Source organism: Lissotriton vulgaris, chromosome 11 (genome assembly GCF_964263255.1).
Source record: "Lissotriton vulgaris chromosome 11, aLisVul1.2, whole genome shotgun sequence".
NCBI classification, from domain to species: Eukaryota; Metazoa; Chordata; class Amphibia; order Caudata; family Salamandridae; genus Lissotriton; species Lissotriton vulgaris.
The window spans coordinates 110,666,164-110,692,194 of NC_141699.1; the positions used below are offsets into that span (position 1 = coordinate 110,666,164).

General features: G+C 46.9%; 1 protein-coding gene across 1 annotated transcript in view; it reads right to left on the reverse strand.

The window, feature by feature from the left end:
• SFI1 (SFI1 centrin binding protein) overlaps positions 1–26,031 on the reverse strand; it is a 597,461-nt gene that overhangs the window by 449,231 nt on the left and 122,199 nt on the right. The window contains exon 6 of the mRNA XM_086942824.1: positions 15,230–15,347. Coding sequence (XP_086798950.1) covers positions 15,230–15,347 — 118 coding nt within the window. The remainder of the gene's footprint in view (positions 1–15,229; positions 15,348–26,031) is intronic.

The following is a 26,031-nucleotide window of genomic DNA, read 5'->3' on the forward strand; positions in this document are numbered from 1 at the left end:
GTGAAGTCGATAATTTGATTTAGCGATATTTTAGGGGTCTATATTTTTGTTTTCGATATTTTTGATTTTGTGTTTATGTGTGTTGAAAGTCGATATATTTTATTTGCGATATTTTTTAGGGTCGATAATGTTGTTTTCGATGTTTTTTATTTGCGATATTGTTTAGTCGAAATTTGTGTATTTTTATGTTTAAGTATTGGGAGTCGATATTTTTGTATTCGATATAATTACGTCGATAATTTTTGTACTCTATATTCGGTCCGTCGATATTGTTTCAGTGACCCTCAAATATCATACCACAGGTTTACATACCTGTGAATCTTCCTAACCACAGATAAAGATTTATGCTCCCAAAAAAATATTAAACGTATACTGACTAGTTTCAAGGAAGACGCACAAGGATGGAAATCACTGCCGCTCACTATACTGTGACGGGCAGCAATGTTCAAAATTATAACACTTGCGCAATTTCTATATGCTCTACAAAATACATATTACCCACTCCCACAATCAATATTCCATGAAATAGACGCTGAACTACGTTCGCTCCTGTGGCTAGGGAAACAACTTAGTACAGCACTGCACACACTGCAACGCAACCAATATAATGGCGGGATATCACTGCCTGATCTGGAGGCCTACTCCTGGGTGGCACATCTAACACAAACCAATGACTGGATACACACACTGAGAGACCACCCCACATATAGGCTCGAGAGAGAGAAACGATACAAAAAAGGACATTCCTCCATTACCTATATGGTGGTAGGGGGGTCTAAGAACTTCTCCCAGCCACACAGACAACAATAGAGGTCTGGGGATGGGCAACCAAAGCAATTAGATGGGATCATAAAATCACCAAAGAAAGAGCTAATTGCACGGGAACTGGCTGAAAAAGGTTAAAAACCAAAGAGGGTTCAAGGAATTCGATACCATTGGTATTTCCACAGTAAGAGATTTTATATATAAAGAGATCCTTAAAAGCTTTAGTGGTCTCCAGACTGAATTCTCACTACAACCGAAACAGTTCCTTAAATATGAACAGTTAAAACATGCATGGAACACAGAAAATATAGAGTACTCCTCAGTACCGGACTATGCACCACTGGAGGGGAGGTTACTCCAAGAACACCTCACGACAAAGGCAGTACTGGCTACTTATAAGACACTAAACAATAATGCTTTAAACAGGCTGGGGAAGTTGAGGGCCACAATGGAACAGGATGTGGTCGAAATGGAGGATGTGAACTAGGTGGCAGCCCTAATGCATCCCAGGGAGGTTGCAATTAAATCTGGACTTTGTTTAATCCAATACAAAATTTTACATATGGCCTACTACGATAAGGCCAAACTACACGAGATCGGGCATTCAACAGATCCAATGTGCCACTGCTGTGGACAGAAAGAGGGGAATTTCTATCACATCGTGTGGGAATGCACACATATACAGACATACTGGACGGTTGTCCTTGCGGAACATAATAAAATACTACAGTCAGATATTCCTCTAGACCCCAAATTTATCCTGCTAGGAGTTCCGAATGACATAGCCATACATAGGTCACAAATGCCATTTTGCACATTAGGATCAGTAGTAGCGAAAAGAGAAATATCGAGAAGGTGAGGCTATGGTAAGACTATGCCAATGATTCAAGAATGGAGAAAGGAAATGGAGATGTACATGGACACAGAAAGGATCACATACAAGGCGAGAGGTTGCCAGAAAATATTACATTAAGTATGGGGCAAATGGAGGGAATACTACCGTCTTGACGTCATAGCAGACATAGAACAGATAGGCGCTGAGTGAAGCATGAGACATGTGAGGGTAAAAAAATGCAGAGGGGAAGCTCAACAGAGAATATATATCCCTGTGGATGGGAGTAATCCCTAGGAGCTTGGAGGGAGCAGGTTGAGGATTCCTCGACCTCAGCAAAAGAGAGCAACAAGATGCTGTACAAAATACTAGCTCTCCCTCAATGCACCCTCTCTTGGACACTCTGATATTGCACTCACTGACGCACAAGTTACTAGACATTAGTTAGTGATAGATTCCTTACCTTAGAATATCCCCAGGCGTCAGACTGGATCCGGAAATTTTTGCGTAGCAGTACCCTTGCTCATCGGTAGGCGTCGTCTGCGGCTCCGCGTCCGTCGTCGGCGTTGTGGGTGCTGTGAGGACGTCGCCTCCACGTGCTGACGTCAGTTCTTAGACACAGCTTTTCCGTGCCAAAAACGCAGAGCCATGCTAAAAACTAATACTGGTGCCAATGAAACTAGGGCCCTGAAAGGGGATGACCTTAACCCTAGATATCGGTTCGCAGAACGGGGAGGATGGGTGGGTCGGTAAGGAATCTATCACTAACTAACGTCTCTTACAGATATATTGTTACACAAGTAGTGACTTGTGCATCTGAAAGAGACACGTTAGTGATAGATTCCTTACCTTAGAATAGATACCCCAGCAATACCAACCCCGGTGGTGGGTCTGCAAAACAATAATCACAGCAGAAAGTCCTGGAGGACGGAACGGCCAAAGAAGCCATCCCTCCGGACTTAGCTGTCCAGGCAATAATGTCTTGCAAACGTGTGCAGCGAGGCCCACATAGCTGCCTGGCAAATGTCCTGCAAGGGCACTCCTCGGCCCAGGGCAGTTGTAGTCGCCATGGCCCGAGTGGAATGAGCCCTTAGCCCAACAGGGGGTTCCTTCTTAGCCAAGGACTAACACGCCTGGATTACAAGATGATCCACCGCGAGATGGTCCGCTGGTGCACCGCCTTTCCCTTCTTAGCGCCCACGTAACCAACAAAGAGTTGGTCATCCACCCGGAACTGGCGTGTGCAATCCAGATAGTAAGAGAGCGCACGTTTTGGGTCCAGCCGGTGGAGCCTCTCTTCCTCTTTTGAGGGATGCGGAGGCGGAAAGAAAGTGGGCAAGGTGATGGACTGCCCGATGTGGAAGGCTGTGACTACCTTGGGCAGGAAAGAGGGCCTTGTCCGCAACACAACCTTGTCCGGATGGACCGAAAGGAAAGGAGGTTTAAAGGCTAGAGCCTGGAGCTCACTCACTCTCCTGGCAGAGGTGATGGCAACCAGGAAGGCAGTCTTCAAAGTAAGAAGGCGGATAGGACAGTTGTGAAGTGGCTCAAAGGGAAGGCACATCAGAAAAGTAAGAACCAGGTTCAAGTCCCACTGAGGCATCATGAAGGGAACAGGTGGAAACGTGTGTGTGATGCCCTTCAGAAATCGATTCACAGTAGGGGACTTGAACAAAGATGGTTGATAAGACAACCTTAGGATGGCTGAAAGGGCAGAAAGGTAGCCCTTGATAGTGCCCAGAGCAGAGCCCCGCTGGGCAAGAGAAAGAAGGAAGAGAAGAACCTCAGAAAGAGGGGCAGAGAGAGGATCCACAGCTTTTGCTGTGCACCATGCCACACATCTTTTCCACCTGCAGGCGTATACAGACTTCGTGGAGGGATGCCTGGCTGCCAGAATGATGTTACAGACTTCAGGAGGCAAGACAAATGGCCTCAACTGTCGCCGCTCAATCTCCAAGCATGGAGGTGGAGACTGGACAGGTTCGCTTGTAGGACTGACCCCTGCTGCTGCGACAGAAGGTCCTCCTGAAGAGGCAGATGAACCGAGGGATCGACTGACATACTGAGTAGCTCGGGATACCAGTACCTTCGTGCCCAGTCCGGAGCCACAAGGATGACATGTGCCAGGTCGCTCTTGATCTTCTTCAGCACTCTGGGCAAAAGTGGTATAGGCGGAAAAGGCGTTCAACAGACCGCAACTCCACTCGCGACGAAAAGCGTCTCCGAGCGAGTGCCGCTTTGGAAATTCCAATGCGCAGAACTGATGACATTGCGCATTCTCTTTGGTGGCGAATAGATCTAACCAAGGCTCTCCCCACTGCAGAAAGAGACCTTGCGCCACGTCCTAGTTCAGACGCCATTCGTGATCCATCATGCACCTGCGGCTGAGTTCGTCCGCCCTGGCGCTCAGAGAACCTGTCAGGTGTTGAACCACCAGGGTGACTCCCTGATGTACCAGCCACTGCCAGAGGCGTAGAGCCTCCTGGCAGAGGGTCCACGACCCCACCCTGCCCTGTTTGTTGCAGTACCACATGGCGGTGGTGTTGTCCGTGAACACCTGCACTACACTCCCCCGGCAATGAGGGGAGGAATGCCTTCAGTGCTAGACGAATCGCCCGCAGCTCCAAAAGGTTGATATGGAGCTGGGACTCTGCCGTAGTCCAGAGTCCTCTGATCTCCACCTCTCCCATGTGGCCTCCCCAGCCCTGGAGGGACGCGTCCGTCACAACCACGTGCTCCGGTTGGGGAAGGGAGAGGGATCTGCCGCTGACCCAATCGCGGTCCGTGAGCCACCACTGCAGCTGTCTCGCAGTGTCCTCTGAGATCAGGACATGGTCGGACAGGTTGCCCTGATGCTGGGCCCACTGAAACTTCAGGTCCCACTGCAGAGCCCGCATCCGCCACCGGGCATAATGCACCAGAAGGATGCAGGAGGCAATCAGCCCCAGAAGCCGCAGCGTCAACCTGACCGAGACCCGGGATAAAGGCTGAAAGAGTGGAATTAGAGCCTGTATATCCCGAACCCGCTGCTCGGGTGGGTAAACCCAAAACTGCGCCGAGTCGAGAACCGCTCCGATGAAAAGGAGCTGCTGAGAGGGACACAGGTGTGACTTCGGCACATTGATGGAGAACCCCAGCAGGTGCAGGAGGTCGGCCGTAGACTGGAGGTGGCTGACTACTGTCTGGGGCGAGCCCGCCTTCAACATTCATCAACCAGTCGTCGAGGTAGGGGAAGACTGAAACCCCTAACCTGCGCAGATGAGCTACGACCACCGCCATCACTTTCGTGAACACCCATGGGGCACTGGTAAGGCCGAAGGGGAGCACGGTAAACTGAAAGTGCACGTGGCCTACCGTGAACCGCAGGTAACGCCGGTGGGCCGGCAGGACGGGGATGTGAAAATAGGCGTCCTGCAAGTCCAACGCTACCATCCAGTCTCCTGGGTCCAGGGCAGCCAAGACCTGAGCCAACGTCAGCATCTTGTACTTCTCCTTCCGGAGGAAGCCGTTGACGTTCCGAAGGTCCAAGATAGGGCGTAGGCCCCCTTTGCCCTTCTTGGGTACCAAAAAGTAGTGGGAGTAACAACCACACCCTACTTCTGGCCCAGGAATGAGCTCGATGGCCCCCTTGGCCAAGAGGGCGGTAACTTCCTCCTGCAGAAGTGTCAAGTGATCCCCCACACGCGGTGGCACTGCGGTGGCATGGCTGGAGGGGGCGTCTCGAAGGGGAGGGAGTAACCCCTTCGGACGATTTTCAGCACCCACCTGTCCGATGTGACAGGGCGCCAGTGGTGGAGGTGATGGCGAACCCTGCCCCCCACTGGCGTCACATGGGCCTGAAAGCACGGACTAGGAAGGTTTCGAGGCGGATGCTACAGGGGTAGATGTGGACTCGCCTCGCCGTGGACCCCGACCACCGCCACGGCGGTTTCCACATCCGCCACCGCGTTGGATATTAGGCTGCGAAGTGTGGCTGGCGACACGTGTGGGGGCGCCCCTTCCTTGGCCACGAAAGGAGCGAAAGGCACCCATTTGCTGGCGTGGGGCCGAGAGGCCCAAGGACTTGGCTGTAGCCCTGGAGTCCTTAAAGCGCTCAAGCGCATGGTCTGCCTTGTTGCCAAAGAGGCGACGGCCATCGAACGGCATGTCCATAAGTGTGTTTTGGACATGGGGCGAGAAATTGGCGGACCTCAACCAGGCGTGACGACGAATCGCCACCGTCGTTGAAATCGCTCTGCCCAGAGAGTCGGTAGTGTCCAGGCCACACCGGATGGAATACCGTGCTGCATCCCTGCCCTCCACCAGGACTTGGCCGAGTCTAGCCCGTACCTCCAACGGGCGGTGTGGCAGCACGTCCACGACCGTGTCCCACAGAGAGTGGGTGTAGCGGCCCAAGAGGCACGCGGTATTAACGGACCGCAATCCCAAACTTAAGGAGGAGAATATCTTCTTCCCGTAATTCTCGTCCCGCTTAGATTCCCGGTCGGGGGGAGCCGACGGGAATGCGGTCTGGGAATTGGAGGCCTGGATAACCAGGCTCTCAGGGGTGGGATGGGTGGGATCGCAGGTCACACTCTCGACCCCATCTTCACCTCCAGCAACCATGTCTCCTTCAGCCACACTACGGATCTCCTCTGGACTGACCACAGCTGCGTTCACTTCACCTACAACAAGCCGAAACCCATCATCCACCTCCAACCGACTCTACAAAGAAACTGGAACAAAATCACCACAGAGCAGGTCTCCACATCACTCCTTCAAACCTCCCCAGCCCTCTCTTCTAACGCCAACGAAGCCGCCTCCAACCTCACCCTTTGGTTATCCAACACCGCCGACACCTTAGCACCACTGAAAAAACGTCAACACAAACTTGGCATCAAGAAGGCCTCATGGTTCAACGACGACCTCAAGAAATCCAAGAAACTGTGCCGCTCCCTTGAAAAGGCCTGGAAAAAAGACCCATCCACCAGCAACAAGGACGCCTTCAAAAGCGCCATCCGTACTCACCACCAACTGATCCGAAAAGCCAAGAAAACAGCATTCAAAGATCGACTTGACAACAACGCCCACAACAGCAAGGAACTTTTCAACATCGTCAAGGAATTTTCCAACCCATCGGCCAACTCCAACGACATCACCCCCTCTCAAACCCTCTGCGATTCCCTAGCCTCTTTTTTCCACAACAAGATTGCTGACATCCACAACAGCTTTGACAACCAACCCGGAAGCCAATCCACCCTACCATCAGCTGACCATCTTCCCCCCGTTAACACACTTAACGCCTGGAACCCAATCTCCACTGAGGACACCATCTGCCTGATGAATTCCATCCACTCTGGATCCCCCACAGACCCATGCCCCCACCACATCTTCAACAAAGCAGACTCCGTCATAGCTCCGCACCTCCGAGACGTCATCAACTGCTCCTTCAACTCCGCTACCTTCCCAGAAGACTGGAAACACGCTGAACTCACCGCCCTTCTGAAAAAACCAACAGCAGACCCCACCGAACTCAAAAACTACCGCCCCATCTCGCTTCTTCCATTCCCGGCCAAAGTCATCGAGAAAGCTGTCAACAACCAGCTCGCCGCCTTCCTCGAAGCCAACAAATCACTCGACCCCTCGCAATCTGGCTTCCGAGCCAAACACAGCACTGAGACCGCCCTCATCGCAGCAACAGACGACATTCGAACTCTACTGGACAATGGAGACACAGTCGCCCTCATCCTCCTCGACCTCTCTGCAGCCTTCGACACAGTCTGCCACAGCACCCTTTTACAACGCCTCAGAAACATCGGAATCCAAGGAAAGGCACTGGAATGGATCACCTCGTTCCTCACCGGAAGAACCCAGAGAGTCCGCCTCCCACCATTCAAGTCCGAGGCCTCTGAAATCATCTGCGGCGTACCACAAGGATCCTCACTCAGTCCCACCCTCTTCAACGTATACATGAGCCCCCTCGCGGCCATCGCCCGCCAACACAACCTCAACATCATCTCTTACGCGGATGACACTCAACTGATCCTATCTCTCACCAAGGACCCCAGCACCGCCAAAACTAACCTACACGAAGGAATGAAAGAAGTCGCCGAATGGATGAAACAAAGCCGTCTGAAACTGAACTCAGACAAAACAGAAGTCCTCATCTTAGGTAAATCCCCCTCTGCATGGGACGACTCCTGGTGGCCGGAAGCCCTCGGAAATGCACCCATCCCGACAGACCACGCACGGAACCTTGGCGTCATCCTGGATTCTTCACTCTCAATGAACAGACAAGTCAGCGCCGTATCCTCTTCCAGGTTTAACATTCTTCGCATGCTCAGAAAAACATTTCGCTGGATCCCCTCCGAAACAAGGAAAACAGTCACCCACGCTCTAGTCACGAGCCGACTGGACTACGGAAACACCCTCTACGCAGGTACCACCGCTAAACTCCAGAAGAAACTACAACGAATCCAAAACGCCTCAGCCAGGCTCATATTAGACATCCCACGCAACGAACACATCTCTGGTCACCTTAAAGACCTCCACTGGCTACCCGTCAATAAGAGGATTACTTTCCGACTGCTTACCCACGCACACAAATCACTCTACGACATCGGACCAGAGTGCCTCAACTCTCGACTGTCCTTCTACACCCCCTCCCGCCAACTTCGCTCTTCCAGCCAAGCCTTCGCCACTGTACCTCGTATCAACAAGACCACCATGGGAGGCAGATCCTTCTCATACCTGGCTGCCAAAACATGGAACTCACTCCCCGCTTACCTTCGCCTCACCCAGAATCACCTAGCGTTCAGAAAGCAGCTTAAAACGTGGATATTTGACAAATAATTCACCTCCCCTTCCTAAGCGCCTTGAAACCCTCTGGGTATGTAGTGCGCTATATAAATGTTATGACTTGACTTGACTTGACCCGGAGCCGGGCGGTGACGTCTGGCCACGTTCCTATCCACAGGCTGTCCTGTGGCGGGCCTGGACTAAGAGCCCAAAAGAACGTCTGACAAGGCCTCAATAAACGGCAGCAGAGGCTCAGCCGAGCTTGACTGCGGTTTAAGGACCTCAGTGAGGAGGTTAGTCCTCACGGCCGCGACGGGGAGCTCAAGGCCCAGGGCCTTGGCCGCCCTCATCAGCACCACGCTATAAGCAGCCCCCTCCTCCGTAGCCACGCTAGGAGGGGAGACAAAGCCAGTGTAGGGCGAAGTGTCCAGCCCATTGGCCTTCCCAAGCTCTCCTGTCCAGTCCACAGAAGACTGACACTCCCGTGCCAGAGGGTCCTCAAACCCCTCCCAATCCTACTCATCACGCACAGCCTGGTACTCAGGCTCAAAAGATGGGGCCGGGTCATTAAAATAAAAATCTCCCAGCAGCGTTGAGAGCGGCGCCGGACCCGAAACGAGGACAGAACCAGGGACGGCGCCGGGGGCGACAACCGAGGGGCCGGCGTCGGCGAGGTCGTTAAGTCGACCGGCGACGACCCGGATCCGGAACCGGGCCCAGTAGGGCCCTGCGGCATCGGGACCGAAGTCGCCGACGGCGCCGAGGCCAAAGCACCCGGCCCGCACGGGGACTCAGTCGGAACCGTTAGGCCCGAAGGCGCTGCGGAACCAGACTGAGGAGCGAGCGACCTCATGGCCATGAGGAAGTCAGCAATCTCCCCCGGCGTCGCATCCTGCCCAGGGACCGGCGGGTATGGGGCAGGCCGCGACACCTGCGGCTCCAGCGGAGCCGTGTGGGTGGTGTCGCCCGAAGCCGCGGCTGCGTCGCGCGAGGGTCGGGGGGAGTCAGAAGAGCGATGGTGCCCCTTCGACTTCTTGTGCCTCTTACCTGAGGACTTTGAGCCCGAAGACCGATGACTACTCACGGAACTGTTGGGGCTCCGGCCCCGCGACCGGTCCCTCGACCTCCTTTCGGACCGGGACCTCGAGCGGCGCGGGGTAGACTGCTGAAGCTCGAGTCCCTTATGGGACCCCTCCCGTCTAGCTGTAGACGTCGGGCCCGGCAGTCGGAGCAGGACTTGTCGTCGTGGTCCAGGCCCAAACAGTGCAGGCACTGGCGATGGGGGTCGGTAACCGACATCAGTCGGTTGCAGTCGGCGCAGGGCTTGAATCCGGGCATCCCTACCGGCACCGTCGGAGTCGATAGACTTCAAAAAATTGATCAAAAAGGATCTCAAAAGGTTAGTCAAAAAGTGACTTGGGTACAACTTTTTCCAGATCTGCGCTAGCTGTCGCGGAAAAAAGAAGAACTGACGTCAGCACGCGGATGCGGCGTCTAAGTACTCCCCGACGTCATCACGGCACCCACGACGCCGGACGCGGAGCCGCAGACGACGCCTACCGACGTGCAAGGGTACTGCTACGCAAAAATTTCCGGATCCAGTCTGACGTCTGGGGATATATTCTAAGGTAAGGAATCTATCACTAACGTGTCTCTTTCAGATACAGGAATTCATATGGAGTTGAGAGAGGTTAAATTTAGGGATCAGGTATCTCTAATACCACAGGTTGAACTATCAGGCCCATCATGGTTGACATTTGGAGGGCAGTTTTCTCTTTTGTGACTGGTGGAGATCAGATCTGAAATGTGACACACATTCCAAGTGGGGTTTTGATTTAGTGGGGCAGAGTGGAATCTGTAGAATTCCCTGGGAGAAATCCTGATTCATGGATCCTTTCACCTTGGCAGTGCGATGGGAATCCATTTGGGGTAAGTATTCCTTGATGGGGAACCTTTTTATGCATCACTCTACTTGTTACTGACATATGTTTTGACGGTTTCTTTTCTGTGTTATGGTTATACATTCCCAGTTGGGGATCATGAAGGGATGAGTTCTTTTCTACTCCACAGATATCGTACACTAGTTGCCACATACACTTAGGGTGCCCTTGTCCAAGTCACTGAGATGATTATTGGCACCCAAACCGGGAAGCACAGCATATAAGAGACCTGCATCATTATTTTACACAGTTAATTCTTACACAATGTAAGGGACCAAACTTCTCCAATAAAAGCACAAGAATATGGAACTATGTAATAGATAAGAAGGTGGACATTTTGGCGGCACAAGAAACCCATTTATCCCGTTTCAAGAGATGACGAGTAGCCTAACTGTTAGCCCAATGCTGGGTAGCTTGAGCATGGATGAAAAGTCTTCTTCCCAAGTGATGCGATTGATTGAGGAATGTGACTTTCTGTAATGAACAAAGTTGAAACATATACCTCTCTGCAAATTCCAAGGTTGATGCCTAGAGACGTCTGGAGGCCATATCAAGAAAACATTGTTCAACTTGCTGTGCCTGATGTGGCCTTCTCTGGCCTTGCACCCTCATTGGATACTGGCTGACCAATCCCCCCAGCTGGGTCTATGATCTGCTCCGTGGCCACTTCTTTGTGTTCAGTGTGTGGTTGTTGTGCTGTGGTGTTGTCTTCCCTCTTCCTTCCTCTCGCAATAGTGTATATGCTTTTATAAGTCCTGAATTCATATGCAAGATTGTAATGTACCAGGTCTGGTCAACCTCAGATATCAGGTCTCCATCAATGGGCTGTATGTTTTGTTATTACCCAAGTCAAAAACTCAATAAAAAGACTTGGAAATGACCAAGAAACCTATCAAAATAAAAAAGTAGATGTGGCACTGTTTCCGAACAAAAAATACAAAGCCTTTCATTCCTCAAGCAGGACAAAACACAACAGAGTCACTGTTCTTTTTGGATAATTCACTTCCATTCTTGCTTAGAGATTAAAAGAAACAAAGAGGGCAGGATGTCGATGATTAAGGGCACGCGAGAGGGTAAAATGTTAACCATAGTTACAGGATATGCCCCCAACTCTGGCCAGGACACCTTTTTGGCAACCTCATGGCTACAAATTCTGTCTTAGCTGAAGACGACTTCATTATAATAGGGGAATTCAATGCAGTTTGGGACCGTCCTTGAGTAGGACTGGCCCGATGCTGACACACATAGGGGCTTTTTCTTAGCAGATGAAAACTACAACTAAGCAACTAGGCATTGTGACATTTAGCAACACCGAAATTACTACAAATAAAATAGTTTCCCATGTCCACAGAACTTACTCCAGGATCAATTACAATCTAGTAAATAATTACTAAGGAGGGATAACGGTTAGCTCGGTTATTTGTCAAATGACCGATCACAATCCAACTTGATGGGCAGCATAAACCACTTTGACAGGATTTTGTGGGATCAAGTCCTACGAGAAGAACTTTGGACACACAGTAAACAATACTTTGAAGAAAATGACAACAAAGATCTCAGACTCAACACTATAGCATACCTTTAAGGAAGTCCTATGAGGTGTCAGTATTAGCCTTCTTGCAAACATCAGCGAGATGCGCTAACTTCGTGGAGACCACTTAGCGAAGGAACTCAACACAGCAGAAATAGCCTATAGAGCAGTCTTATACCCAAGTCAATTGAGAAAAGTAACATCCCTTAGAGGACAAATATGGACCTTCGACACTAACAGAGCTAAAAGAGCTGAGATGGCACTTCTAAGACTGAAAAATGTTTACTACACACAGAGCAATAGAGTGGGCTCCTTGTTGGCAAAGCAAATAAGACATAGACAGGAGATTGATTATGATAAAGACAGTTAATTACCCAGAATCAATCTACATAGGCGAAGAAACAAACTTTTCAAGAATTTTATACGGTATTATAGACCTCCTGTTTCCCCAACCATTGTAAAGAGACTATTTAGATAAAATTCACATGCCCGATACATCGACTGAGCAGAGGGAACTTTGGACTCACCAATAATAGAATATGAGGTGAAACTAGAGATTCAATCTTTGAACATTAATAAAACACAGGGCCAGAAGAGTTTACCAAAGGATTCTACAAATCGTTTGCATACATATTGAGACCCCATTTCACAAAAAAACTCACACATGCATCCAGTCATCCTCTCAATGGCAGAAGCTATTATCACCTTAAACCCCAAGCAAAGGAAAGGCTGCAAATTATGTCAGTCATTCAAAATTGACAAACCCATGATAACGTGCACTCACTGATCCATTTAATTGAATTGAATTGAATTGAAAATGCACAGAAGAAGGAAGTACTGTCAATCTTGGATGCCCAGAAGGGCTTAGATCGGGTACAGACTTGGGATTCTTATATCAGGTCTTGTTAAGCTAGTGATTCAGTTCTAAATTTATAACAACGGTTCTTCACCGGTCTTGAAAATAACAGTAAATAGCGGACTTTCTGCCCCTTTTAAACTGGGGCAGGGTACTCAACAGGGATGCCTGTTATCCCCTCTCCTATTCACCCTCGCTATACAGCCTCTGGCAAAGAGAATTAGAGAAGTGGGGAGACTACAGCGGCTATATTTTGGTCACGATCTGCCCAAAGTAATGCTTTTTGCATACAACATCTTACTTACACCCACAGACCTGAGGGTCTCACTCCCATTTTCAAAGATTAGGAAGCAATTTTAGGCTTCAAAATAAATTTTTCTACATCAGTAATCCTTAATCTTACCCTCCCACTGCAAGAAGCGGAGCTGCTTAAGGGGATCTCACAGGTCGTCTGGGCGCCAACCTGAATTAGGCACTTTGGGGGTCACCATCACCCCCTAACTGATTAAATATATTCTGCTAACTTTCCACCACTCCTGGCTATGTTAAAAGGAGATATTCCACAGATGGTAGACCCTCCAAATCTCTTGGTTGAGCAAAATAAATTCTACTAAAATGACACTGAGATTCCTTTTGATGGGGTTTGGACTCATGGTACTCATAGCATTCCAAACCAGACATGACGTGTGAGGCCTATTTAGACATCAATCCTGCACACAGACAACTAGAATGTCCACTCCAACTAAAAGCAAATGTGTGTAACCTGTTTGTAGTTTCCTAGACTTGGGATGTTACTAATGAATAGAGGCCAACTGCAGAACGGGAAGGATGGAAGGATGGGGATGGGGCAAGAGGGTCTGTCAGGAAAGGAATCTGTGGCTAGCTAGAGTCTCTACCAGAAACAGCATTACTGAGGTTAGTAACCTGTTCTTCTGCACAGTCTCCCCCACCTCTTGAATAGATACAAAAGCAGTACATATTTAAAGGAGGGTCTGTGGATAGACTCAAACCAGAAAGTCCTACAGAACCAAGCGGGCAAAATGCTCCGCTCAGTGAACCAGACTATCCAGACAATAGGACTTTGTGAACGTGTGGAGGGACGCCAACATAGCCAATTGACAAATGTCTAGGACAGGGACTCCGCAAGCTAACACAGTGGCAGCAGATTTGGCCCTGGTAGAATGAGCATGAAGTCCCTTAGGATGCTCGTTTTTAGCTCATGCATTGAGGATATTAATGTGAAGCATAATCTAGTGGGAGATGGTTCTTGTCTCCATAGCCTTACCTTTCTCCACTCCAGATAATCCCACAAAAAATGTATCAATCGCCCAGTGTTTTTTGGTATGATCTATGTAATGGCTCAGTTTTCTTTTGTGGTCCAAGTGATGAAGCCTCTCCTCCTTCTTAGAGGGGTGAGGAAGCTTAGCATGCTGGTAAGGTGATTTTTTTTGTGGCATCACCACTTTAGGCGAGAAGAATGCCCATATCAGCAAAAAGATCTTGACTGGAAAGAAAGTGTGGTATGGAGCGTTAACAAAAAGACCTTGAAGCACACTCCACGCCACACCAATCTAATGGCGACGAGGAGCACTGCCTTGAGTGTGAGGAGGCTCAAGGGACTAACCAAAATATTCCAAGTGTAATAAAAGTCAACCACATTGGCTGTGCAATATGGAGAGTAACAACATATTTGAATCTGTTCATTTACTTATCACATAGCCTTTCCCAAGAATGTAATGAATGTATTCAAAAAATATATATATTTTTAAGCACAAACCTAGGTAGGAAGCGACAAAGCTCAGAATCCTAATTGAAGGATACGGAACATTTTGAAATTTTGTTTTTCCGGTACTTTTGGTAAAAGCAGAAGCGGTGGAACGGATTAGCCTGAAGTGAGGTGGGATGTTGTTCCACATTCTGAGCACGTAGATTAGAAACATCTACTTGTATTTTTTCTTTATGCACTTCTTGACTGTACTTAAAGCTTGGCAATGACTTGAGCTGCGAGGAGATATCAATCACAAGAATTTGAAAACAGATCACAGGAAATGCACATTTTTAAAGTACTTCAACTTATGGTTTACTTAAAGGAAACTCGTTACAGGCAAGGCGTATGGATCCAAAAAGACTGGGTTCCCAGTTTGAAATTGCTCTCACCTATGAGTTTCATCTTTCAGAGACATGGTGTAATACAGATGAACTGCCCCAGAGCCACTGAATTGCATGCACTACATAGATCCACAACCAATATTTATTTATGTTGTTTTAACATAGAATACATTCATGAATGTATTAGTGTGTGATCATTCATGTGCAACATGCCTGGACTCCAGGGAGATTAGGTAATATTTCTAAAACAAAGAGTAATAAATGAAATGTGGGAAGAAAAGAGGATTCAGTGACTCGCAGAGAAATTAATTCATGGAATGGAGCAAAGAGAACAAGTTACAGAGAGGAAGAGATTGGATCATGGAAACACAGTAGAAAGTACATTTTGGAATTAAGAAAGGTGAGCACTCCATACTCACCGTAATACTCTCAGCTCACTAAACTCTAGTGCTTCAGTGTGCATCCGCAGCTTGATCTTGCGAACATTAACGTATACCTGCCAGTGTTGGAAGGCCGAGGACGTGAGCCTTTTCTGTGCTGTATGACCCAGAAAGTGATAGATTAATCATGAAGCCTACAAAGGTATCCATCTTCCAGACATAGCAGCTCTTCACTTACAGTTCAGCTCACTACACTTCCCACTTTTAAAGCATATACCCAGAAAAGTCTTCTTGGATTAGAAGCTCAGGCAGGACACAACTGCAGACAAAGCTTTTGAGACAGGCAATCACAGGACAAGAATAGGAGTGCAACAATACTATCTAGGGAGGATTAGGCCTGAAGAGCAAATCGCTATCTTTTATACTTTCCCTGAATTCATATTCAGCAAAATAGCTCCATGCATGTACAAGAACTCAGAACACACTTCTTTTTACACAAATATATTTATTGGGTTGAAAAAAAAACACTGCCTTGTGCAATCCCACTTACATTTTCATTAAATTTGGATAGAAGAAACTTCCACTCCCACAACAACACTTCACCCCCAGGCCGGATGGGTTCAATGAAAAAGAGTGTATCACTATTACACAGATGAATGTGTGCTCATGAGCTAGGTTTCTGTTTCAGAGATAAACGACAGACATCTTGTGTCTCTTCTGTTCAAACATGTTTAATTAATATTTGAATCACTGCAACATTCTTAATCTAACTGGCACTTACTGTTGGTGCTTTAGGTTTAGTAAGTGATTCTTCTCAAAGTCTCTCTTTTCACCTTATGCTATAAGAAAGTAACTTCCATACCTATTGTGTTATATGCGAGGGAAATTCTTTTTCCAGTAGAGTGCTATTAGGGCGTTTGCTGCTCTAGTCAACTATGGAAAAGGAGACCTGTGAAGTATATGTATGTGGTTTTTCACTGCTCACCCAAAGCCCAAGCAATATTAGGTAAGAGCCCAAGCAATATTCGTTAGGTCAACAGGGCTTTGATACGCCAGCATGTCTTGTATATGACTAAGAATGTATTTCCAGTGGAGAATGTGCTTATGAACGCCCCACATTATGCGAAGCACAGGCCCAATATCTGTAGAACAACTCCAACATCTATTGCTTACTTCTAGGTAAATATGCCTCATTGTCTCAGGGTTCATCTATCCATGGAAGAGACCCTTGCATTTGGTTTCTCTCTGTGCTATGGAGCTATGGTTATTGGAGATATCTCAACAAACACCCTTCTATTCCTTTATTGGAATTTCTCTCTGCAAGGCTGCTTCCTGTTTAGTTTGGTATTGTCGTACGAGTTACTTACCTTCGGTAGAGACGGTGTCTAGCCGCAGATTCCTTAACTTAGAATATCCCCAGGCGTCAGACTGCATCCGGAATTTTTTTTGCAGCAGCACCTCTGCGTGCCCGGGGACGGTGCCACACAACCATGCCCTGACGTCGCCAACGTACGTGATGACAGAGAGGTCATATAAGTCCCTCCCGGCGCGCTGACGTCAGTTTTCTTCAGAGAAACTTTTCCGTGGCACAACGCGGAGCCACCAACAAAAAACTGTGAAAGTATGGGAACAGTGTGCGAGGGATGAAAAATCCATGAATAAAGAAGGACGATGGTGCAAGACACTGTGAGAAAGAACTCCGCAAGCTAAGTGCAGACCCTTCCATAAGTGCAACAAGGAAAGAATATCTCAACAGACAGAAATAGACTGTCATTACCATGTGGAACTGTGTCGCCCAGCAAGTACGGAGCACAGAGAGAACAGTCCACTGCAGGAAAGTATGAAAAGACTGCCACTGCCCCTACAGTAATGGAGGTCTGAAATTGAGGTCAACAGATCCCCAAAGGACGACTGCAGAGGAGATCAGAACCCCGAGTCAATAAAGAAGGCGGGAGGGAGGGAAGGCAGCATGAGAAGAAAAGAAAAAGAAGATGAATCTCCGGTGAAGGTGAATCAAAAGGCACCATTTTGCAGGAAAGAGACCCCTTTGAGAGAATCGGCTGTATATGGCAATTCTCAAAGAGACGCAATAATGTGAGCACCCGTGAGAGAAAAAGCAATAGTAACCGAAAGAGGCCAGTGGAGAACCCCACTTGGTAAGGTCCTTGCAGAACGGGAAGGCTGGGTGGGCGTTCGGGAATCTGCGGCTAGACAACGTCTCTACCAGATACATCGTTACCGAAGGTAAGCAAGTCGTACATCTGATAGACATCTAGCAGGGGGTGTGGCTTGGATGCCGAGGGAATAGGCGGCGTGAGCCCGGAGCTCCGCGCCCGATCCCCGCTTTTATCCTGTTTAACGGCACGAAATTCATCTTGAATGGGCATAGCATAAAAGACACAGGAACGGCGGCGGACCCACAGGCACGCGGTTTAAGGCTTCTCCAATACCACAATAGCCCAGCAAAAGAACAAAGAGACACCGGGTGTGTTAAATCAATATGGCGGCCAGAACTTGGAATAGGAGAAGATAAAGATCGAGTGAGCGCGGCGCTCCCTCAGCGGCGGCCTGAAACAACGGTAGTGCCACTCGGACTTGCCCGGGCTCCCCTCCTTGCCCGCGGACAGGGGAACCACTCAATCCTGCAGCTGAGGCGAATTGGATCCCGAACGGACGGCGATTACAAAGGGCAAGATGGCGGCCGTCCCGGAGCTCAGCAGTCGAGAGAAGCCCTGTATGTAATGGCGGAGCAGGGGGGTTTCAGCAGCGCTGAGCAGAGGCAAGCCGGGTGGTGAGCTTTGCTGCGGGACGAGCGGCGACTTGAGGCTCCGGAGTGCGAATCCCTCGGAGATCGGAAGTAAGCACCAAATAAGCCTGACGAGGGTAGTGCAGGGCGGAGAGCAGCGAGCAGGGGCTGCTGGATCGGGAGCCTAGCCTAGCCCGCTGCTGAGACTGGCGCGCGGGCCTGGGGCTGCGCTGAGCCTCATTGCGTGTTGGGTGGCTCTGAGCCCATAGGGGCTGACTCGGCTGACTGCAGAAGGAAATCCTCCATGGACGACAGGAACTCGAGGTACACGGGGCTGCCCGCGTCAGGGAGGCCAAAAAACACGTAGGGAGACAGGCGGTCCCCTGCGGGAGTAGACCCTGCGCAGGGCTCAGACGAATGCTGAGGGGCTGACTGAGAAGCCCTAGGTCGACCCGGAATAGTGCCGAGACTCTGTGAAACTCGCTGCTAGCTGGGACTGAGCTGCGATTGTGTTGGAGACCCCTAAAGACAGCAACACGCCAAGAAGCAGGTCAGAGCAAGAGCTTGAACACTGTGGCGGCCTGGAGCGTGAGCATAGAGGCACGGGCGTCGAACGGGCCACGGAGCCCTGGGAGAGCGGCCACTAGTAGGGAGCATTGGTGGTATTACCTGTACATTGGGGTCGACCGAATCCGAATGGGCACTGCGGATTTGAAGTGGTACTGTGCCATACCCACGGGCGGCTGAGAAAGCACAGCGCTGCGGAACTGGTGGGATATCAGCGCTAACTGACGTTACCTGGCGCCGGCGACCCGCTGCCTGGGGAGCATCGGGGGTGTCCGGAGGCCGGATACTCGCCACTCACGGCGCCTGAAGAGCTGACCCGCTTGTTTCCTCTTATCCAGTGTAGCAGGGTTTCCGTTCTCCCACAGAACTGTGCACAGAGTCCTAGAACCTGGGTGAGTTAGGGTGACCCAAAACTCACCTTAGTTTCAGAAATCCCCTTACCAAGCTAGCTACAGTGTCTCATCGGTAGTAATAACTTCCCAATGACTTAGACAATCCAGAACATGAACTTAGGGTACCTCAGGTATCGTGGAACACATGAACACTCTTTCGTTATATAATCATTACAAACCGAAACTTGGAGGCAAAGAACACACGTGCAAGTTTGAAATGTTTATTTTTCAATGCAAAGTTCTCAAACGCAGTATCTTATATAATATCAACATACATATTATAAAAACCAGAGTTAGCAGCATAGTCACTAGTCCATAATAAGCGAACGGTGATAGCATATTATAATGCAAAATCTATAGAAATCTGTATCACCTATATTTCGCGCACCCTATTTAGAATGTTATATTAGATCTAAGAAGGTCTCATTTGGGTTCTAGCAGGGCGGGCCCATACCTCTAATTCTCAGTAGGAGGAGATCACATCAACAGCTACCAGCTCTCTGCATGCGAAGCATCAAGTGTGTTGATTCATTCCCTGTAACTCTATCTTAAACCCGCGTAGAGCCCAAATGTTGGCAGCAACATTATTTGTGTTATGTCTAATGTGGTGCGAGGATCAGGCTTTCAGCAACCTTGTGTTAGGTTATTCTTAGAGGGTGCAGTTCTCAGTGTGCAGACAGTTGTACCAAACACGACTGATATCAGAGCAATAACATATTATTCTCAAATAAATCACATCTTTCGTCTAGGTTGAAAGCTACAATAACAATTAGGTGTCGTGTGCAAACTGAAGCTGAAGGAAAATATGTTGTTTAAACATTTAATAAACTCATGCTAACTTAACACAATATATAGAAACGCAGTAACCATAGGACACCCCCCCAATGATCCGAGGACGGTTAAAAAAGGAAGAAAAGATAAGCCAATACTATATGAGAGGCAAAACATGAAAGCAGAGTTCAACAATATTGAGCCAAGCTAAATGTATGTAAATGTATATATGTTTTCAATAATAAAAAAATATGTATGAATGCCTATAGTGGCCACACAAAAATATAAAAATTCGAACTTAAGGCCAACTACAAGTCCACAGGCCTAGAACAAATGAAAGTTGAATGTTCGTAATAAAAAAGGCACCATTCAGAATTACTAAAAAGTCACGTGCCATAATAATGAAAGTCTTCAAAGTCATTCATGGGTTGAATGAATATGCAAAATAGGTAGCTACAGCTTCCAACATGAAATCACTGTCATCATCCAAAAACAGTTCAGCCATCCAATTAAGCAATGGGAAAGAACATACGTGCTCCTCCAGCACTGAATCCTCTAGCAACATCAGAGGACAACTCAGTGGGTTCTCGAGAATGCTATGCGCCAGAAAGTCATGCGCTGCTGCGGATATGTCCCACTGACCCATTAGTCCATGCATCGCTGCCACGGCCATAACCCTTTCGCCAGAACAAACCAACTCGTGAGCAACTACGGGGCTCATTAGCTGATCAAAATCGACGTCAGGAGAAGTCGGTAAGCAGAGACGCAAATCAATGGCCCAGTCGAAATCACAGCTCAGGCAATGAAACACAGGTTGGACACATGTGAAATAGGAAAATCGGAACGATAATCCAAAAGCCGTGCTTAAAGTCGCAAGCGGCAAGGAGCCATAGTAATCAAGCATCCGGTTGCGAAACTGCATCAGTAGGGGCTGAGCGTTTCCTTGCGCAGGATGGGCATCCATGTTTTAGAAAGCAAAATATCACCAGAATGCCTGCAGCCAAAGCCAGCAAAACAGGGAATCTGCCAAACAGGCTTGCGAATATAGAATGAAAGAACGCAGGGATAATACCAAATACTTTTTCAAACGTAGTCACGAGACCACTGCTAACCAATTTAAAAAAATGTGCTAGACCGGTTGTGGAGGAGGCATTGAAGATTTGATGAACCAGCTCGGAGAAATGAAACGGCAAATCAGTATTTAAAAGTGCCTGCACCTCTGTGCGTGTGTTAGCTATGTGAAGGACATAAGTTTCGCGGGCCGAGCTCAGGGCCACTTCTTTCTGAGACAATAGGGCTCTTATACGGCTCAAACCATTGAACTCCGTTCTCAAGGTTGGTATTCGTGGCCAAATGGAAACATCTGAATTCCCATGCGTGGGTGGATATAACACATTCTTGCAACAAACCACACGTTCTGATACAGTAACCACATAGGCGATACCGACCATTAACCCACAACACATTTCGTTATTCAAAAGTAAATAACTACCGTTGGACAATAAAGTGAAGGTGGGAACTATTGCAGGAACCGCTGTCCCTTTCAAAACACAGGCTAAATTAGGCTTGTCCTGATTACAAGAACCATGCAACTGGATGTGTCTGCATATTAGTGAGCGGTCAGGCGACTGTGTACATTCTTCACCATTCAGATTCACTTCATTCCCCTCCTTTAGGCATTTGTATGTGTATGGTAAAGACCATGTCTCATGGAGGAAAGCACTGCCTAATGGTTCATATCGCCCTATAGCTATATATTTCATACAATTTGTAAATTTATACAGAGCAAAAGGTAAGGTAATAATACCATGGATAAGCCATGTAGCAGCAGTCACCTCAGCCACAGAAAAGGGCAAGGATTCTAACTTTTCAATGTGTAACATAGAAAATGATGCATCTCTCATTGAAAGCATGCGCTGTTTTTCAGTCAAATTAAATGGGGCAAATAGTGATGAGACGTTCATATATCTCCAAGGCACTCGACCAGACTTCAGAGTCTGTAGTGTCCAAGCAAACCAGAACGCAATTGATTTTGACCATGATATAACACGGACACTTCATCATGTACAATGTCAACAACAGAAGACACAATATTGTTCAACGTGTAAATTCGGGAAGAAAGCGTGTTAATACTGTTATCGACAACTGCAAGCACTCTTTCTAAATTTGCTTGATCAATTGCTCTCAGGCGCTTAGCAGCCTCAATTTGAGAAACTTTCCAAATTTCATTGTAAATCGCATAAAGCCACCGTTTGGATCTACCTTTAGCTGGGCCTTTTATAAAATCATTCAAATCCACATTATCAGTTAATTGAGACAGATGTAGTTTAACTGCAGCTAATGTGGAATGTTGTAACCAATTCTGACACAGCTTCCCCACAGAATAAGTTGTGACAGTATAATCTTCCTCAAAACGGGGATCAGGTCTGACTTCTGTGAACCCTTCAGCCAAACCCAGAAAACGACTTTGGCAAGAATCAGCACTCCTATGCCACATCAGCCAACCCTTGGAATCCAAACTGGAAACGTTTAAGGATGAATTGTGCAATAGAGCTTGCAACTCATGAATGGACAATTCAGTAAAATTACCCCAACCTGAATATTCCTCTAAATCTGGGATGGTCGGTGTATTTAATTTTTAGAAGTAGCCAATCCAAAGCATGTTGTTTGGAAAATGGATGAATTTAAAAACAACATGTGATTCGGGATGAGACATGCACGGTGCAAAGCCTCAGTGCCTTGTACCTGCCAATCTTTGGTACCCCAAACCGATTTAAGGTCAATTGTTCCTTTCCAAAACTCGTAGCCATCTACAGCCAACCTGTCTAGAAAGGACTTCGAATACAGCAATTTTGTATCGGTAAGTCTAACTTTGGACATGGACTTTTGTGTCATTTTGAAATAAAATGACTCAGGATTTGATTGATTAAAGTCTGTGAAATAAGTGTATTTTTTCAGAAACGTATTGGAGCTGCCACCTAATGGAGCAGGGCAATGTTCCCATTGTGTATAATTTACAGCAACCCTCCTTGAATTTGTCTTATGCAAAAAATGATTACCATAATGTTGAAAACAAAATAAATCACCATAATTAATAGTATCTAAATACAGATCCTCAGCATCGAAGGCAGCATAATATTTCAAATCAGAGAATAATGCTTCTACGGCCTGAATATCCCAATCATCAGAACGTATATTTTGTTGAATCACATCTCCCATGTTTACTCTAAACACATTCGGAACATTAATCACTTCAGTAGGCCCATGTATCTGAAACCTAACCGCATCCCACACAATCCCATCAAGGACAGGCCAAGCAGTAATGTTGACTGTATTCAAGTTTCGTTTCAGTCTGTGCGCTGAATGTGAAGAGGAAAGAGGGGCCAATGTTCCATTCAGGTACCGAATTCCTGTTCTTTCTTTAACGTAGTGCCCATCGATCAGGCGGAAAAAATAAAACACAAAACCAATTGACATAAAAAGGTCAAATGAAAATAGGACCAACCAAATGTATGTCCATGGGGGAATTAAAAAATGTTTTTTAAACAACTTGGCATATTTTGCAATAGTTGAGGGTTTCTTCGAAAGTTCCGAAACAGTGTCAAAAGAGAATCCGGATTGGCCGGCCAAACGGGTCTGTAAATCAGGCATCGATAAATCAGCAGGATAAGTGTAGTTCAGCTCATCAATGTTAGTAACAGGAATAGTATTTAATAAAGGACTGGATATGGCAGGCATCTCAAGGGACACCTCCTGTTCTGCACCAGAAGTTATTGCCAGCACAGAGTGCCTCACCATGGAAGGACAGGATACAGCCGGTGTCATGCTATGAAAAATCGTTATATCAAAAACAAAGATGCCAGGGCTCGGGTTCAATCCACAACAGCTTTTTATTTAGCTGGTGTGTGCCTTCTTTTTTGGATTCCGAAGGTTTATATTTTCATTTAAACATTTTCAAAATTTCGTAAATATTTACATTTTGTACAAGCTGCAGAGGATTAGACATTCCTTAAACAGTGGAAACATTACAAACATAAATCATAAATTGCGATACTTTCAAAACAAAAACCATTGTAACATTCATTTATAGTTGCGATTTAATCAAAGCCATATGGCCCAATGTGTCTAGTCCAAAGAACTATGTTTGCTTGGTCGTAAGGACTAGTACCAGAACAATGTCAGGTGTACAAAATTGAGTTTGTTTTCTAAGTCAAATAGTGAAAGTGTAACTATAAATGAATGTTACAATTGTTTTTGTTTTGAAAGTATCGCAATTTATGATTTATGTTTGTAATGTTTCCACTGTTTAAGGAATGTCTAATCCTCTGCAGCTTGTACAAAATGTAAATATTTACGAAATTTTTAAAATGTTTAAATGAAAATATAAACCTTCGAAATCCAAAAAAAGAAGGCACACACCAGCTAAATAAAAAGCTGTTGTGGATTGAACCCGAGCCCTGGCATCTTTGTTTTTGATATAACGTATATTGTCCAGCCAGGACCCGTAGGACAAAACCCCTCCAGTGATAAAAGTAGAAAGAGCAGGCAAAGCCTGCGCGGGTTTTTTTGACAATCAAGTCATAACAACATTCCAGTTATCTGGACAACGGGTTATAGAACATAACCTGTTGGAACATGTCAGAGGAGGAAACACTTTCCTTTTCTGAGGACCACATCAAAAATTTGATTTCGGGACCTTCTCCATTCTCCTCGATCAAACTTAGCACAAATGCACAACAACAAAATGAAAGTGATAAGTTACTAAGATTGCACAAAAAACATACACGCACAGAATTACACGGGCATTTCTTGTTTGAACACCTCAAGGCAGGTACCATCCCTTGGGGCCTTCAAGTGAAAAACGTACCGGTGGTGTTCACAGAGGACCCAGTATACAAAAAGGGTTTTAGCTATATAGCGACAAAGTGTAGTAGAGACCTTATGGTCCACACAGTCGAAACGGCTAAGAGAATCTGCCAAAAAGAACAGGAAGAAATCGAGGCACTAATTAAGGCGATAGAGGACAACCACACTGGGACAGAAGCCAAAGCTCTACTTGAAAAAATTGATAAGGAAATTGCAACATTTAGAGACAACACCATCAACTTTAGGTCTAACAAATTTGACAAAGACGTTAAGGCCTTTAAAATTGAGTCAGTTTACCCTTACTTAAAAGAGGACTACTACACCCAATTAGAATCTCGACGAGCATTATCACAATACCAAGGGAGGTCCAAAAATAGATTTGTAACTTTTTCAGAGAGTTCATCATCAGAATCTGCGAGTGATTCAGACCCAAGGGAGGGCCCATCCAAACGTAACAATCCTTTTTTAGAGAAGGGCGAAGGCAGAGGCAGAGTCAGATTCAAACCGCAGCCCCAACCATGGGAAATGAGAACACGAAGAACCCAGTACAAGACATAAACCTGACCTCCATAATAAACATTTCGAACAAAGAACTAACCGTACATGAAAAATCTGTTCTAGAATTAGGTCTCAAGTTCGTGCCAACAACTAATACCGACCTAACGAATTTGAAAATAGAAGCTCTAGAATTCTGTCGTAAACTGAGACTAAAGGCATTTTTCCATAACAGAGAAGACACCAGAGTAACAGAACCCTCGAATCATTCTAACAAATCTACATTCGTTCCCCCAACGTACACAATACCAAAGGAAATAATAGCCTTTGAACAGGTCGTTCTATCCTCCATCACACAGTTAAGTCAACAAAAAATGTTCCTGAAAAGGAACATCACCAGAGAGCAACAAATAGCATTGAACAATCTACGCAATGATGATTCCATAGTGGTTAAACCCGCTGACAAGGGGGGCGCACTGGTGGTCTGGGCTAGGGACAAATACATTGCAGAAGCCAACAGTCAAATCAAGAACACTGAGTGGTATAGAGAAGTCAAAGAGGATCCAACCTCTCAAATAAAAGCTGAGATTCAGACAAAACTCATGGAGGGTCGTGACAAGGGGATATTAGGAACAAAAGAGTTTCAATATCTTAACAAAAAAAGTTCACGTATTCCAGTTATTTATTTTCTACCGAAAATACATAAGAACTTAACTGAACCTCCCGGAAGACCTATAGTCTCCGGGTGCGATTCTCTATTAGAACCACTGGCCAAATATGTGGATGTGTTTCTAAAACCTTTCTTGCCCAAAGTGACATTGTACCTTAAAGATACCACGGATTTTATTAACAAGGTTGAAGGGGTCCCATTTGATGAAATTCAAGAACTGATGGTATCCTTCGATGTCACCTCTCTATATACCCAAATCCCTCAGGAGGAGGGATTGAAAGCAATGGAGTACTACTTGGATACACGTCCCCGACCACAAAGAGTCCCCACAGAC